General features: G+C 50.4%; 1 protein-coding gene across 1 annotated transcript in view; it reads left to right on the top strand.

Moving 5' to 3' along the window:
* Window positions 1–17,952, top strand: part of LOC142250953 (WD repeat-containing protein 62-like) — a 108,176-nt gene that overhangs the window by 38,878 nt on the left and 51,346 nt on the right. The window contains exons 12-20 of the mRNA XM_075323297.1: window positions 7,775–7,866; window positions 8,187–8,312; window positions 8,466–8,536; window positions 9,333–9,454; window positions 9,710–9,782; window positions 10,241–10,352; window positions 10,523–10,586; window positions 10,842–10,958; window positions 11,045–11,166. Of these exons, the coding sequence (XP_075179412.1) occupies window positions 7,775–7,866; window positions 8,187–8,312; window positions 8,466–8,536; window positions 9,333–9,454; window positions 9,710–9,782; window positions 10,241–10,352; window positions 10,523–10,586; window positions 10,842–10,958; window positions 11,045–11,166 (899 nt within the window). The remainder of the gene's footprint in view (window positions 1–7,774; window positions 7,867–8,186; window positions 8,313–8,465; window positions 8,537–9,332; window positions 9,455–9,709; window positions 9,783–10,240; window positions 10,353–10,522; window positions 10,587–10,841; window positions 10,959–11,044; window positions 11,167–17,952) is intronic.

Genomic DNA, 17,952 nt, shown 5'->3' with positions numbered 1-17,952 from the left:
CACAGCCGCTGGGGAATCTGCTGGATATGGAGCTGAGTATCGTCAGGGACATGGCCCTGCTACGTCAAGGTACTCTGTGTCCCCGTACAGACCGCGCGCAGACACACTGCAGCATTGCTGGGTGTGTTAGTGCGCCGGGGACAACAGCGCTGCGCGCTTGTGCCACTACTCACTACAGCTCTGCTGAGTGAGTTAATGTATTGGGAACTGCCGCGCCGGCCGCTGCTGTCAGTTTACGCTGCGGCGTGGCTGGGACTTGTGGTGCGCCGGGGACTTCCGCGCTGACCGTGCATATATGACGGCCGCGCTTATTACTCGAGTCCCCGGCTTTTGCGGCCTAGTTTCGTTTCGTTCCCGCCCCCAGGCCTGCCAGTCAGGGGAAGGGCGGGACGCTGTACAGAACATCAGCGCAGAGGGCTGGAGTCTACTTTACATACTCCAGCCCTCACACTGGGCACAGTGGGACGCCAGTTTCCCGCACTTTGTCTGAGGCACGCCCACGGTCCGCCCCTCTTCACAGAACGCCGGCAGCCATTCCTGTGTGCAGTCTGAGCTGGAGAGGGGAGACAAGTTCTGGGAGACCCAGACACGGGATTCTGGCGACCACACACCCGCGTTTGAGCGGGCGGTAAGCGGCACCTCTGGTGCTGACCCCACTAGTGCCGAAGTGTACATTTGTATTTTTATGCTTGCATGCTATACATTGCACTGTACGGTCGCTGGTGATTCTTGGCTATATACCCTCCTAGATTGCTCAGAGGAGACAACAGCATGTCATCCGCAAAAAGCAAGGGTGCCAAGGCACAGGCTTTCTATGCTGCTTGTACCGCATGTGAGGCTACTCTACCGGCAGGTTCCACTGACCCCCACTGTGTGCAGTGCTCGGCCCCTGTGGCAACTGCTCGGCCGGGGCCTCTGCTAGAGGTGACCCAGGGAGAACCACCTGTGAATACTGTCCAGGTGACAGGAACGGAGGTTGCAGTTTTGCTGATAGATTGTCTGTGACTATGACTGAAATTTTAGAAACTTTGCAGTCTAGACCAGTAACTCAGACCATGGGCACTGTTGAATCATTGCTCCCTGGTCCCCCTCAGTTGGAACAGCTCCGGGTTCCAGGGGTGTCCCAGGCATCCCAGGGTGAAGGCTCTGACACGGACGACAGTCCCAGGCAGCCTAAGCGAGCTCGCTATGAGCGACCCGCGACTTCATCACACTGGTCAGGGTCCCAGCAGGAGGACTCTCTGTATGATGAGGCGGAGGTAGCTGATCAGGATTCTGATCCTGAGACCGCTCTCAATCTGGATACTCCTGATGGTGACGCCATAGTGAATGATCTTATAGCGTCCATCAATAAAATGCTGGATATTTCTCCCCCAGCTCCTCCAGTGGAGGAGTCAGCTTCACAGCAGGAGAAATTCCTTTTCAGGTATCCCAAGCGTAAATTAAGTACTTTTCTGGACCACTCTGTCTTTAGAGAGTCAGTCCAGAAACACCACGCTTACCCAGATAAGCGTTTCTCCAAACGGCTTAAGGATACACGTTATCCCTTTCCCCCTGACGTGGTCAAGGGCTGGACTCAGTGTCCCAAGGTGGATCCTCCAATCTCCAGGATTGCGGCTAGATCCATAGTTGCAGTGGAAGATGGGGCTGCACTTAAAGATGCCACTGACAGACAGATGGAGCTCTGGTTGAAATCCATCTATGAAGCTATCGGCGCGTCGTTTGCTCCAGCATTCGCAGCCGTATGGGCACTCCAAGCTATTTCAGCTGGTCTTACACAGATTGACACGGTCACACGTACATCTGTTCCGCAGGTGGCATCCTTAACCGCTCAAATGTCTGCATTCGCGTCTTACGCGATTAATGCTGTCCTGGACTCTACGAGCCGTACGGCAGTGGCGTCCGCCAACTCCGTGGTTTTACGCAGAACCTTGTGGTTAAGGGAATGGAAGGCAGATTCTGCTTCCAAAAAGTGCTTAACCAGTTTGCCATTTTCTGGTGACCGACTGTTTGGTGAGCGATTGGATGAAATCATTAAACAGTCCAAGGGTAAGGATCAGCCTTACCCCAGCCCAAACCAAACATTTGGTTTCGGTCCTTTCGAGGCTCGGGCAGGTCCCAATTTTCCTCGTCCAAAAGGACTCAAAAGGATCAGAGGAGCTCAGATTCTTGGCGGGCTCAGTCACGCCCAAAAAAGACAGCCGGAAGACCCGCTACCAAGGCGGCTTCCTCATGACTTTCGGCCTCCTCTCTCCGCAGCCTCGGTCGGTGGCAGGCTCTCCAGCTTTGGCGACATTTGGCTGCCACAGGTCAAAGACCGTTGGGTGAGAGACATTCTGTCTCACGGGTACAGGATGGAGTTCAGTTCTCGTCCTCCAACTCGATTCTTCAGAACTTCTCCACCTTCCGACCGAGCCGATGCTCTTCTGCGAGCGGTGTGCACTCTAAAGGCAGAAGGAGTGGTGACCCCTGTTCCTCTTCAGGAGCAAGGTCACGGTTTTTACTCCAATTTGTTTGTGGTGCCAAAAAAGGACGGGCCTTCCCGTCCAGTTCTGGATCTAAAACTGCTTAACAAGCACGTGAAAACCAGGCGGTTCCGGATGGAATCCCTCCGCTCCGTCATCGCCTCAATGTCTCAAGGAGATTTCCTAGCATCAATAGACATCAAAGATGCTTATCTCCACGTGCCGATTGCTACAGAGCACCAGCGTTTTCTACGCTTTGTTATAGGAGACGAACACCTTCAGTTCGTAGCTCTGCCTTTCGGGCTGGCGACAGCCCCACGGGTCTTCACCAAGGTCATGGCAGCAGTAGTAGCAGTCCTGCACTCTCAAGGTCACTCTGTGATCCCGTATTTGGATGATCTACTTGTCAAGGCACCCTCTCAAGAGGCATGCCAACACTGCCTGAACGTTGCGCTGGAGACTCTCCAGAGTTTCGGGTGGATCATCAACTTTTCAAAGTCAAATCTGACCCCGACCCAATCGCTAACATATCTTGGCATGGAGTTTCATACTCTCTCAGCGATAGTGAAGCTTCCGCTGGACAAACAACGTTCACTACAGACAGGGGTGCAATCTCTCCTTCAAGGCCAGTCACACCCCTTGAGACGCCTCTTGCACTTCCTAGGGAAGATGGTAGCAACAATGGAGGCGGTCCCTTTCGCGCAGTTTCATCTGCGTCCACTACAATGGGATATTCTCCGCCAATGGGACGGGAAGTCGACGTCCCTCGACAGGAACGTCTCCCTTTCTCAGGCGGCCAAGGAATCTCTTCGGTGGTGGCTTCTTCCCACCTCATTGTCAAAAAGAAAGTCCATCATACCCCCATCCTGGGCGGTGGTCACGACAGACGCGAGTCTATCAGGGTGGGGAGCAGTTTTTCTCCACCACAGGGCTCAAGGTACGTGGACTCAGCAAGAGTCCACCCTTCAGATCAATGTTCTAGAAATCAGAGCAGTGTATCTTGCCCTACAAGCCTTCCAGCAGTGGCTGGAAGGCAAGCAGATCCGAATTCTGTAGGACAACTCCACAGCGGTGGCATACGTCAACCACCAAGGAGGAACACGCAGTCGGCAAGCCTTCCAGGACGTCCGGCGGATTCTGACGTGGGTGGAAGACACGGCATCCACCATATCCGCAGCTCACATCCCAGGCGTGGAAAACTGGGAAGCAGACTTCCTCAGTCGCCAGGGTATGGACGCAGGGGAATGGTCTCTTCACCCGGACGTGTTTCAGGAGATCTGTCGCCGCTGGGTGATGCCGGACGTCGACCTAATGGCGTCCCGGCACAACAACAAGGTCCCGGCCTTCATGGCACGGTCTCACGATCACCGAACTCTGGCGGCGGACGCCTTAGTTCAAGATTGGTCGCAGTTTCGGCTACCTTATGTGTTCCCACCTCTGGCACTGTTGCCCAGAGTGCTGCGCAAGATCAGGTCCGACTGCCGTCGCGCCATCCTCGAGACTGGCCGAGGAGGTCGTGGTACCCGGATCCGTGGCACCTCACGGTAGGCCAACCGTGGGCACTACCAGACCGACCAGACTTGCTGTCTCAAGGGCCGTTTTTTCCATCTGAATTTTGCGGCCCTGAACCTGACTGTGTGGCCATTGAGTCCTGGATCCTAGCGTCTTCAGGATTATCCCAAGAGGTCATTGCCAACATGAGACAGGCTAGGAAACCAACGTCCGCCAAGATCTACCACAGGACGTGGAAGATATTCTTATCTTGGTGCTCTCCTCAGGGAGTTTCTCCCTGGCCATTTGCATTGCCTACTTTTCTTTCCTTCCTGCAATCCGGTTTGGAAAGGTTTGTCGCTCGGCTCCCTTAAAGGACAAGTCTCAGCGCTATCTGTATTTTTTCAGAAGCGCCTAGCACGACTTCCTCAGGTACGCACGTTCCTGCAAGGGGTTTGTCATATCGTCCCTCCTTACAAGCGGCCGTTAGAGCCCTGGGATCTGAACAGGGTTCTAATTGCTCTCCAGAAGCCGCCTTTCGAGCCTATGAGGGATGTTTCCCTTTCTCGCCTTTCACTGAAAGTGGCCTTTCTAGTAGCGGTCACGTCTCTTCGGAGAGTGTCCGAGCTAGCAGCGCTGTCATGCAAATCTCCCTTCCTGGTGTTTCACCAGGACAAGGTGGTTCTGCGCCTGATTCCGGAGTTTCTCCCTAAGGTGGTATCCCCCTTTCATCTCAATCAGGATATCGCCTTACCTTCTTTGTGTCCTCATCCAGTTCATCAATGTGAAAAGGATTTGCATTTGTTGGATCTGGTGAGAGCACTCAGAATCTACATTTTCCGCACGGCGCCTCTGCGCCGCTCGGATGCACTCTTTGTCCTTGTCGCTGGTCAGCATAAAGGGTCGCAAGCTTCCAAATCCACCCTGGCTCGGTGGATTAAGGAACCAATTCTTGAAGCCTACCGTCCTGCTGGGCTTCCGGTTCCCTCAGGGCTGAAGGCCCATTCTACCAGAGCCGTGGGTGCGTCCTGGGCATTACGGCACCAGGCTACGGATCAGCAGGTGTGCCAGGCGGCTACCTGGTCGAGTCTGCACACTTTTACCAAGTATTATCAGGTGCATACCTACGCTTTGGCGGACGCCAGCCTAGGTAGACAAGTCCTTCAGGCGGCGATTGCCCCCATGTAGGAAAGGGCCGTTTTTTTACGGCCCTATCACGAGATATTATTTACCCACCCAGGGACTGCTTTTGGACGTCCCAATTGTCTGGGTCTCCCAATGGAGCGACAAAGAAGAAGGGAATTTTGTTTACTTACCGTAAATTCCTTTTCTTCTAGCTCCAATTGGGAGACCCAGCACCCGCCCTGTTTCCTTTGGGTTTTTTGTTTTTTCGGGTACACATGTTGTTCATGTTGAATGGTTTCAGTTCTCCGAGATTCCTTCGGATTGAATTTGGTTTTTAAACCAGTTATTGGCTTTCCTCCTTCTTGCTTTGGCACTAAAACTGAGGAGCCCGTGATCCCACGGGGGGTGTATAGGCAGAAGGGGAGGGGCTTTACACTTCTAAGTGTAATACTTTGTGTGGCCTCCGGAGGCAGTAGCTATACACCCAATTGTCTGGGTCTCCCAATTGGAGCTAGAAGAAAAGGAATTTACGGTAAGTAAACAAAATTCCCTATATATATATAATATATATATATATATATATATATATATATATATATATATATATTTCTTCATAGACTCTTTGGAAAATGAAAGGTGGAATCTGATTGGTTGCTAAGGGCAACTGAGTCAGTTTCACTTTACACCATGTTTGATAACCCTATTGCACATACTGTCCACATATATACATACATATACACATATATATATATATATGTGTATATGTATGTATGTATATATATATATATATATATATATATATATATATATATATATATATATACATACATACATATACACATATATATGTGTATATGTATGTATGTATGTATGTATGTATGTATGTATATATATATATATATATATATATATATATATATATATATATATATATATATATATATATATATATATATATATATATATATATATATATATATATATATATATATATATATATATATATATATATATATATATATATATATATATATATATATATATATATATAATATATATAATACAATTCTAATATAAATTATACACAGTGCTGGCCAAAAGTATTGGTTGGCACCCCTGCAGTTCTGTCAGATAATACTCAGTTTCTTCTTGAAAATGATTGCAATCACAAATTCTTTGGTATTATCTTCATTTATTTTGCTTGCAATGAAAAAACACAAAAGAGAATGAAACAAAAATCAAATCATTTCACACAAAACTCCAAAAATGGGCCAGACAAAAGTATTGGCACCCTTAGCCTAATACTTGGTTGCACAACCTTTAGCCAAAATAACTGCGCACAACCGCTTCTGGTAACCATCAATGAGTTCCTTACAATGCTCTGCTGGAATTTTAGACCATTCTTCTTTGGCAAACTGCTCCAGGTCCCTGAGATTTGAAGGGGCCTTCTCCAAACTGTCATTGTGAGATCTCTCCACAGGTCTTCTATGGGGTTCAGGTCTGGACTCATTGCTGGCCACTTTAGTACTCTTCGGTGCTTTCTCTCAAACTATTTTCTAGTGCTTTTTGAAGTGTGTTTTGGGTCATTGTCCTGCTGGAAGACCCATGACCTCTGAGGGAGACCCAGCTTTCTCACACTGGGCCCTACATTATGCTACAAAATTTGTTGGTAGTCTTCAGACTTCATAATGCCATGCACACGGTCAAGCAGTCCAGTGCCAGAGGCAGCAAAGCAACCCCAAAACATCAGGTAACCTCCGCCATGTTTGACTGTAGGGACCGTGTTCTTTTCTTTGAATGCCTCTTTCTTTTTTTTTTTTTTCCCTGTAAACTCTGTTGATGGCTTTTCCCAAAAAGCTCTACTTTTGTCTGAACAGAGAACATTCTTCCAAAACGTTTTAGGCTTTCTCAGGTAAGGTTTGACAAACTCCAGCCTGGCTTTTTTATGTCTCGGGGTAACAAGTGGGGTCTTCCTGGGTATCCTACCATACAGTCCCTTTTCATTCAGACGCGGACGGATAGTACGGGTTGACACTGTTGTACCCTCGGACTGCAGGGCAGCTTGAACTTGTTTGGATGTTAGTCGAGGTTCTTTGTCCACCATCCGCACAATCTTGCGTTGAAATCTCTCGTCAATTTTTCTTTTCCTTCCACATCTAGGGAGGTTACCACAGTGCCATGGGCTTTACACTTCTTGATGACACTGCGCACCGTAGACACAGGAACTTTCAGGTTTTTGGAGATGGACTTGTAGCCTTGACATTGCTCATGCTTCCTCACAATTTGGATTCTTAAGTCCTCAGACAGTTCTTTGGTCTTCTTTCTTTTCTCCGTGCTCAATGTGGTGCACACAAGGACACAGGACAGAGGTTGAGTCAACTTTAATCCATGTCACCTGCTGCAAGTGTGATTTATTATTGCCAACACCTGTTAGGTGCCACAGGTAAGTTACAGGTGCTGTTAATTACACAAATTACAGAAGCATCACAGGATTTTTCTAACAGTGCCAATACTTTTGTCCACCCCCTTTTTTATGTTTGGTGTGGAATTAGATCCAATTTGGCTTTGACAATTTTTTTTTTCTTTTTTCATTGAAGACAAATTAAATGAAGATAATACCAAAAAAATTGTGATTGCAATCATTTTCAAGAAGAAACTGAGTATTTTATATATAATTTTTTTTTCTTCTGTAGTATTTATGACTTGAGGAGCTTTGAGGAAATGTTAACAATTGAAGCACATGATGGCGAAGTTCTGTGCCTTGAATATTCCCAACCATGGAGCGGTATGTGATAATGGAATAATCTCATCAATCTAATCTAAGTATATAATTGATATAATACTGCCCCTATGTACAAGAATATAACTACTATAATACTGCCCCCTATGTACAAGAATATAACTACTATAATACTGCTCCTATATACAAGAATATAACTACTATAATACTGCCCCCTATGTACAAGAATATAACTACTATAATACTGCCCCCTATATACAAGAATATAACTACTATAATACTGCCCCCTATGTACAAGAATATAACTACTATAATACTGCTCCTGTGTACAAGAATATAACTACTATACTACTTTTCTCTGATAGGAGTGACCCTTTTAGCTTCGGCCAGCAGAGATCGTCTGATCCATATCCTCAATGTAGATGGTGGTTACTCCCTGCTGCAGACTCTGGATGATCACTCATCCTCCATAACAGCAGTGAAGTTTGCGGGTGCGGTAATTTTCCATGTGTATGAAGATATATTTAACGTGACAGATGTTTGAGATTTTATTTATATATACTTGGTATTGGTAATTGTGTGTTATTCTGGTTTGGGACATTCTCTTCTAGCATCTTGGTTTTTGCCATTTTTGTATCATCCAGGTGATGAGGAGCAGATGCACATGATAAGCTGCGGAGCTGATAAGAGCATTTATTTCCGTCCTGCTCAGATGGTAATTTCTCTATCTGGATGAGGAGGAGGAGGTTGGATGAGGAGGAGGAGGTTGGATGAGGAGGAGGAGGTTGGATGAGGAGGAGGAGGTTGGATGAGGAGGAGGAGGTTGGATGAGGAGGAGGAGGTTGGATGAGGAGGAGGAGGTTGGATGAGGAGGAGGAGGTTGGAGGAGGAGGAGGAGGAGGAGGTTGGAGGAGGAGGTTGGATGAGGAGGAGGAGGTTGGATGAGGAGGAGGAGGTTGGATGAGGAGGAGGAGGTTGGATGAGGAGGAGGAGGTTGGATGAGGAGGAGGAGGTTGGATGAGGAGGAGGAGGTTGGATGAGGAGGAGGAGGTTGGATGAGGAGGAGGAGGTTGGAGGATGAGGAGGAGGAGGTTGGAGGATGAGGAGGAGGAGGAGGTTTGAGGATGAGGAGGAGGTTGGAGGATGAGGATGAGGAGGAGGTTGGAGGATGAGGATGAGGAGGAGGAGGTTGGATGAGGAGGTTGGATGAGGAGGAGGAGGAAGTTGGATGAGGAGGAGGAGGAGGAGGAGGTTGGATGAGGAGGAGGAGGATGGGTGGATGTGGATGAGGAGGATGGGTGGGTGGGTGGAGGAGGAGGAGGGTGATTGTGGTGGAGGATGTGGTACCCGGGGTCACTCTGTTCCAGGTCCCGGCTCTCAGCATTCTGGGGGCATCCCTAGTGATCCTGCGAATATTGATAATTTGCACTTTTGGCTTAACCCCTGTAAAATCCGCAGAAGACGATGATCTTTGTCCTGTTTAGTTGATTTCCTCCTGAATCCTCCTTTAGCTCCCGGATGGGATGAGTTTTGTGCGTCTGCACCACGTTGTGGAAAAGACCACCTTATACGACCTGGATGTGGACGTCGCCCAGAAGACAGCCGCAGTCGCCTGCCAGGATAAAACTGTCCGGTGAGTGTCGGTGATACCTGGAGGCCGTCACCTGGGGACATTTTTCTCCTCCAATTTCTTCAAGGGTCCTTGGACATCGCTCGCTCGGCATCAGGAGGTGCGGGACGCTGATGATGTTTCTATTGGCATTGAACCCCGGAGCCTCCTGATGTGGAAGTGATGGGCACCGGAGACACCCTCCAGTGTTTGGTTTTTCTCATCTTGTGATGGCGCTCAGGTGCCGGATACGTCTGACTGATCTGATGTTATTTCCAGATTGTACAATATCTCGTCCGGGAAGCAGGAGAAGGCTCTGAAGAGTTCACCCAGCGGAGGAGCCGTGTTGAAGGTAGGCGGTCATGCCCTCCCTTCTTACCTGCGCTCCCTCCACCTGACATCACCCCACCCTCCCTTCTTACCTGCGCTCCCTCTACCGGACATTGCTGTCCCCTCCCTTTTTACCTGCGCTCCCTCCATCTGACATCGCCCCCCCCTCCTTATCTGCGCTCCCTCCGCCTGACATCACCACTCCCTCCGCCTGACATTGCCCCCCCCTCCCTTCTTACATGCTCTCCTTCCGCCTGACATTGCCCCCCCCTCCCTTCTTACATGCTCTCCTTCCGCCTGACATTGCCCCCCCTCCCTTCTTACATGCTCTCCTTCCGCCTGACATTGCCCCCCCCTCCCTTCTTACATGCTCTCCTTCCGTCTGACATTGCCGCCCTTCTTACCTGCGCTCCTTCCTTTCTGTGCATTTCAGGATATGGCTGATCATTTTGGTATTTTTGGCCTCTAATCTTCCACCAGGTACAAATGGATCCATCGGGGAGATTCTTCGCTACGAGCTGCTCCAACAAGAACATCTCCATCTTCGATCTACAGACCGGGGAGTGTGTGGCCGTGGTGTACGGACACTCAGGTTGGTGTTGCGCTTCTATGTGGTCTATTCCGGCCTGTTGCCCCGCTCCGTACAGAGTACAGGCTGCTGTCTTTTTGTCTGCTGACCGATCCACAGTGCAGTTTACTCCTCTGATAATTCATCTATTACATCCGAGACTGTGAGAAGTGATCATGAAATTCTTGTTCCAGATATTGTCACGGACATGAAGTTCAGCCGCGACTGTAGAAGACTGATCACCGTGTCTGGAGACAGGTCTGTTGCCTTCTCAGGGGCTATCAGGGGCTTTTCTTCGTCCTGATCTGGCATTGGGTGTGGAGAGAAGCTCCCTATAATCAGACTGGGTCCCAAAAATTATGGTTAAAAAAAAATAGTAAAAGTAGAGGGGAGGAGGGGGGTATGCAGCTGCAGCTTCTCTGTGCCTGAGATGTAGGGAAGTCTAAACATTTTCCGGCCGTGCTGTGGAAAGTTATTTACCATTCTGTAATTTCTTGCACCATTTTTGTGCAGCTGTATATTTGTCTGGAAGCTTGACCCCTCCATGACCACGTGTATGAGGAACCAGCTGGCGGCTGCGGAGGGAAAAATCAGCGCAGCCGTGGACGCGACCCGTCCTACTAACACCAGGTGAGAAGAGCGCAGCAGCGTCTTGTAGACATTGCTCTACTTTACCTGATATATGGGTATTAGTGACTTTGTTCTGTCTCCTCCAGGAGGGAGACCTTCCTGGTTTGCCCCCTGGACGAGAGCTCCCACGAGGACCTGTTCTGTGAAGGAAACAGTGATGCTGACGAGCCCTCGCCAGACACCCCAGTAAATGAAGGCTTTGAAGCAGGTAATGGTTATTTGTTATGTGAAGGTAGCCTGGGCTATAAATTGTTTGTTCAAATGTAATAAGATTATCTGTGTATGTAAATAATCAAAATGTAGATGTCATTGCATAATTATCTGTGTCTATATGACAATTGCACAGATGCCATAATATTATTCTAAGCTGTATGTTCAAGAAAGGGTTAACCAAGGACGAATGGACAAATGTACAAACAATGAACAGAGAAGGTATTCATGCTTATCAGTGGTTTCACACAAAGAGAGAATGCATTATCCATGGGATGAAATGTGGGTTTCTATGTCCCTACGCACCTCCCTGTACTCTTTCGATATGTGTGAAAAGATAGATTGATACTTTTTGTACATGTCTGAAGGTTGAAATGTAATGCTGATATCTGATCCATTGACTACACGAGTTCAGACGCAAGCCTGAGCTCAATCAGAGAACATGTCCTATGTTCATTGATTGAGTCTCATAATATCTGTACAGATAGCTAATTTGGCCCGTACCTCTGGATTTGCCCTGAACAAAGACTCCATTAGCTGTCTTACCCAAATTTCTCCCATGACAGTTATATTATTATTATTTTGGTAAATATTCCGAAAATCCCGGAGTTCTCATCAGTTAGCGGAAGGGGATGCAGCTACAGGTTCTCACTTTCCTTTATTCACACTGTGTGGGAGGGGCAGCAGAGAAGACTGCTTATTGGTAGTGAGCCGTCTTGAGCCCGCCCACTCAGGACGGAAAGAGGGAAGGACCAAAATTCCATAGTTCTCACTTTTTGCCAGCTTTTTGATATTGCGATCGTTTTTTCTTTGGCGCTCCATTGGGAGACCCAGACAATTGGGTGTATAGCTATGCCTCCGGAGGCCACACAAAGTATTACACTAAAAGTGTAAAGCCCCTCCCCTTCAGCCTATACACCCCCCGTGCTGCCACGGGCTCCTCAGTTTTTATGCTTTGTGCGAAGGAGGCAGACATGCACGCATAGCTCCACAGCTTAGTCAGCAGCAGCTGCTGACTATGTCGGATGGAAGAAAAGAGGGCCCATAACAGGGCCCCCAGCATGCTCCCTTCTCACCCCACTCTTGTCGGCGGTGTTGTTAAGGTTGAGGTATCCATTGCGGGTACGGAGGCTGGAGCCCACATGCTGTTTTCCTTCCCCATCCCCCTTAGGGCTCTGGGTGAAGTGGGATCCTATCGGTCTCCAGGCACATGAGACCATGCTCCATCCACAGCTCCTGAGGACTCTGCTGGATAGGAGCCGAGTATCGTTCAGGGACATGGCCCTGCTACTTTGAGGTACTCTGTGTCCCCGTGGGGACCGCGCACAGCAACACTCCAGCATTGCTGGGTGTGCTAGTGCACCGGGGACCGCGGCGCTGACTGCGTTTGTGCCTTTACACACTGCAGCGTCGCTGAGTGTGTTAGTGTATGGGGACTGCCGCGCTGACCGCCGCTGCCATTGTTATCACTGCGGCGCGGCTGGGACTGTTAGTGCGCCGGGGACTTCCGCGCCGACCGCGCTTATACGGCGGCCGCGCTTATAAATTTAGTCCCCGGCTTTTGCGGCCTAGTCTCATTCTTTTCCCGCCCCCAGGCCTGCCAGTCAGGGGAAGGGCGGGACGCTGTAAAGGACGTCAGCAACTGAGGCTGGAGCATGCTTTGCATACTCCACCCCCCTCACTGTGCACAATGGGGCACCAGATTCCCGCACTTTCTAGGGCACGCCCACGGCCCCCTCCTCTCCTCAGGACGCCGGCAGCCATTCCTGTCAGCTCTGCTAACGCTGGAGAGGAGAGACAAGCTTAGGGAGACCCAGGCAGGAATTCTGGTGACCACACAACCGCATTACGCGGGCGGTAAGCAGCACCTGTGGTGCTGGCCCCACTAGTGCAGAAGTGTACTTATAGATTATATGATTATAGGCTATACTTTACACTGTATGGTGCACGGTTGTTTTTGGCTATATACCCTCCTGTTTTGCTCAGAGGAGACAACAGCATGTCGTCCACAAATAGCAAGGGTGCCAAAGCACAGACTTACTATGCTGCCTGTGCAGCATGTACGGCTATACTGCCGGCAGGTTCCACTGACCCTCATTGTGTGCAATGCTCGGCCCCTGTGGCACTTACTCAGCCGGAGCCTCTGCTAAGGGTGGCCCAGGGAGAACCACCTGTTAACACTGTCCAGGTGACAGGGACGGAGTTTGCAGTTTTTACTGAAAGACTTTCTGAGACTATGGCTAAGATATTAGAAGCCTTGCAGTCCAGGCCGGCATCTCAAGCCAGGGGCACTGTGGAATCATTGCCCCCTGGTCCCCCTCAGTTGGTACAGCAATGTCTTCCCGGGGTGTCTCATGGATCCCAGGGTGAGGTCTCTGACACGGACCGCAGCCCCAGACCGATTAAGCGAGCTCGCTATGATATCCCCTCGACATCATCACAATGTTCAGGGTCTCAGCGAGAGGACTCTCTGTATGATGAAGCGGAGGTAGCTGATCAGGATTCTGATCCTGAAGCCGCTCTCAACCTTGATACTCCTGATGGGGACGCCATAGTGAATGATCTTATTGCGTCCATCAATGAAATGTTGGATATTTCTCCCTCAGCTCCTCCAGTGGAGGAGTCAGCTTCTCAGCAGGAGAAATTCCGTTTCAGGTTTCCTAAGCGTACAATGAGTATGTTTCTGGACCACTCTGACTTCAGAGAGGCAGTCCAGAAACACCGAGCTTGTCCAGATAAGCGTTTTTCCAAGCGCCTTAAGGATACACGTTACCCCTTCCCCCCTGACGTGGTCAAGGGCTGGACTCAGTGTCCCAAGGTGGATCCTCCAATCTCCAGACTGGCGGCTAGATCCATAGTTGCAGTGGAAGTTGGAGCTTCACTCAAGGATGCCACTGACAGACAGATGGAGCTCTGGTTGAAATCCATCTATGAAGCTATCTTTTGTCTTTTGCTCCAGCATTCGCAGCCGTATGGGCACTCCAAGCTATCTCAGCTGGTCAGGCGCAAATTGACGCACTCACGTACGTCTGCGCCGCAGGTGGCGTCCATAACCTCTCAAACGTCGGCATTTGCGTCCTACGCTATTAATGCTGTCCTGGACTCTGCGAGCCGTACGGCGGTTGCAGCCGACAATTCGGTGGCAATACGCAGGGCCTTGTGGCTACGGGAATGGAAGGCAGATTCGGCTTCCAAAAAGTGCTTAACTGGTTTGCCATTTTCTGGCGACCGCTTGTTTGGTGAGAGATTGGATGAAATCATCAAACAATCCAAGGGAAAGGAAACATCCTTACCCCAGGCCAAACCAAAAACACCCCAACAGAGGAGGGGACAGTCGAGGTTTCGGTCCTTTCGGGGGGCGGGCAGGTCCCAATTCTCCTCGTCCAAAAGGCCTCAGAAGGATCAGAGGAACTCCGACGCATGGCGGTCCAAATCACGCCCTAAAAAGACCGCCGGAGGTGCCGCTACCAAGGCGGCTTCCTCATGACTTACGGCCTCCTCACACCGCATCCTCGGTCGGTGGCAGGCTCTCCCGCTTTTGCGACACCTGGCTGCCACAAGTAAAAGACCGTTGGGTGACAGACATTTTGTCTCACGGTTACAGGATAGAGTTCAGCTCTCGTCCTCCGACTCGATTCTTCAGAACATCTCCGCCTCCCGAGCGAGCCGAGGCTCTTCTGCAGGCGGTGGGCATTCTGAAGGCAGAAGGAGTGGTGGTCCCGGTTCCTCTTCAGCAACAGGGTCACGGTTTCTACTCCAACCTGTTTGTGGTTCCAAAGAAGGACGGGTCTTTCCGTCCTGTTTTGGATCTAAAACTGCTCAACAAACATGTAATGACCAGGCGGTTCCGGATGGAATCCCTCCGCTCCGTCATCGCCTCAATGTCCCAAGGAGATTTCCTAGCATCGATCGATATCAAAGATGCTTATCTCCACGTACCGATTGCTCCAGAGCATCAGTGCTTCCTGCGCTTCACCATAGGAGACGAACACCTTCAGTTCGCGGCACTGCCGTTCGGCCTGGCGACAGCCCCAAGGGTTTTCACCAAGGTCATGGCTACAGTAGTTGCGGTCCTCCACTCTCAGGGTCACTCAGTGATACCTTACTTAGACGATCTGCTGGTCAAGGCACCCTCTCTAGAGGCATGCCAACACAGCCTCAACGTTACTCTGGAGACTCTCCAGAGTTTCGGGTGGATCATCAATTTTCCAAAGTCAAATCTGACACCGGTCCAATCGCTGACATATCTTGGCATGGAGTTTCTTACTCTTCCAGCGATAGTGAAGCTTCCGCTGGACAAACAGCGTTCACTACAGACAGGGGTGCAATCTCTCCTTCAAGGTCGGTCACACCCCTTGAGGCGCCTCATGCACTTCCTGGGGAAGATGGTGGCAGCAATGGAGGCAGTTCCTTTCGCGCAGTTTCACCTGCGTCCTCTTCAATGGGACATCCTACGCAAATGGGACAGGATGCCGACGTCCCTAGACAGGAACGTCTCCCTCTCTCAGGCAACCAAAGCTTCCCTTCGGTGGTGGCTTCTCCCCACTTCATTATCGAAGGGGAAATCCTTCCTACCCCCATCCTGGGAGGTGGTCACGACGGACGCGAGTCTGTCAGGGTGGGGAGCAGTTTTTCTCCACCACAGGGCTCAGGGTACGTGGACTCAGCAAGAGTCCTCGCTTCAGATCAATGTTCTGGAAATACGGGCAGTGAATCTTGCCCTGAAAGCGTTCCAGCAGTGGCTGGAAGGCAAGCAGATCCGAATTCAGTCGGACAACTCCACAGCGGTGGCTTACATCAACCACCAAGGTGGAACACGCAGTCGGCAAGCCTTCCAAGAAGTCCGGCGGATTTTGATGTGGGTGGAAGCCACGGCCTCCACCATCTCCGCAGTTCACATCCCGGGCGTAGAAAACTGGGAAGCAGATTATCTCAGTCGCCAGGGCATGGACGCAGGGGAATGGTCCCTTCACCCGGACGTGTTTCAGGAGATCTGTTGCCGCTGGGGGATGCCGGACGTCGACCTAATGGCGTCACGGCACAACAACAAGGTCCCAACATTCATGGCTCGATCTCAAGATCACAGAGCTCTGGCGGCAGACGCCTTAGTTCAGGATTGGTCGCAGTTTCAGCTTCCTTATGTGTTTCCCCCTCTGGCACTGTTGCCCAGAGTGTTACGCAAGATCAGGGCCAACTGCCGCCGCGCCATCCTCGTCGCTCCAGACTGGCCGAGGAGGTCGTGGTACCCGGATCTGTGGCATCTCACGGTCGGCCAACCGTGGGCACTGCCAGACCGACCAGACTTGCTGTCTCAAGGGCCGTTTTTCCATCTGAATTCTGCGGCCCTCAACCTGACTGTGTGGCCATTGAGTCCTGGATCTTAGCGTCTTCAGGATTATCTCAAGAGGTCATTGCCACCATGAGACAGGCTAGGAAACCAACGTCCGCCAAGATCTACCACAGGACGTGGAAAATATTCCTGTCGTGGTGCTCTGCTCAGGGTTTCTCTCCCTGGCCATTTGCCTTGCCCACTTTTCTTTCCTTCCTTCAATCAGGATTGGGAAAAGGGTTGTCGCTCGGCTCCCTTAAGGGACAAGTCTCTGCGCTCTCTGTGTTTTTTCAGAAGCGCCTGGCCAGACTTCCACAGGTACGCACGTTCCTGCAGGGGGTTTGTCACATCGTCCCTCCTTACAAGCGTCCGTTAGAACCCTGGGATCTGAACAGGGTGCTGATGGTTCTTCAGAAACCACCGTTCGAGCCAATGAGGGATATTTCGCTCGCACGCCTTTCGCAGAAAGTGGTTTTTCTAGTAGCAGTCACATCACTTCGGAGAGTGTCTGAGCTAGCAGCGTTGTCATGCAAAGCTCCTTTCCTGGTGTTTCACCAGGACAAGGTGGTTCTGCGTCCGGTTCCGGAATTCCTCCCCAAGGTGGTATCCCCCTTTCATCTCAATCAGGATATCTCCTTACCTTCTTTTTGCCCTCATCCAGTTCACCAGTGTGAAAAGGATTTGCACTTGTTAGATCTGGTGAGAGCACTCAGACTCTACATTTCTCGTACGGCGCCCCTGCGCCGCTCGGATGCACTCTTTGTCCTTGTCGCTGGCCAGCGTAAAGGGACACAAGCTTCCAAATCAACCCTGGCTCGGTGGATCAAGGAACCAATTCTCGAAGCTTATCGTTCCTCGAGGCTTCCGGTTCCCTCAGGGCTGAAGGCCCATTCTACCAGGGCCGTGGGAGCGTCCTGGGCCTTGCGACACCAGGCTACGGCTCAGCAGGTGTGTCAGGCAGCTACCTGGTCGAGCCTGCACACTTTCACGAAACACTATCCGGTGCATACCTATGCTTCGGCAGATGCCAGCCTAGGTAGGCAAGTCCTTCAGGCGGCGGTTGCCCACCTGTAGGACGGAGCCGTTACGGCTCTATTATGAGGTATTATTTACCCACCCAGGGACTGCTTTTGGACGTCCCAATTGTCTGGGTCTCCCAATGGAGCGCCAAAGAAGAAGGGAATTTTGTTTACTTACCGTAAATTCCTTTTCTTCTAGCTTCAATTGGGAGACCCAGCACCCGCCCCTGTTTTTGTGTACACATGTTGTTCACGTTGAATGGTTTCAGTTCTCCGATATTCCTTCGGATTGAGTTTACTTTAAACCAGTTTATAATTTTTTCCTCCTTCTTGCTTTTGCACCAAAACTGAGGAGCCCGTGGCAGCCCGGGGGGTGTATAGCAGAGGGGAGGGGTTTACACTTTTAAGTGTAATACTTTGTGTGGCCTCCGGAGGC

The sequence above is a fragment of the Anomaloglossus baeobatrachus genome, chromosome 9, assembly GCF_048569485.1.
Source record: "Anomaloglossus baeobatrachus isolate aAnoBae1 chromosome 9, aAnoBae1.hap1, whole genome shotgun sequence".
NCBI classification, from domain to species: domain Eukaryota; kingdom Metazoa; phylum Chordata; class Amphibia; order Anura; family Aromobatidae; genus Anomaloglossus; species Anomaloglossus baeobatrachus.
This window is presented reverse-complemented; position numbering and strand designations above follow the sequence as displayed.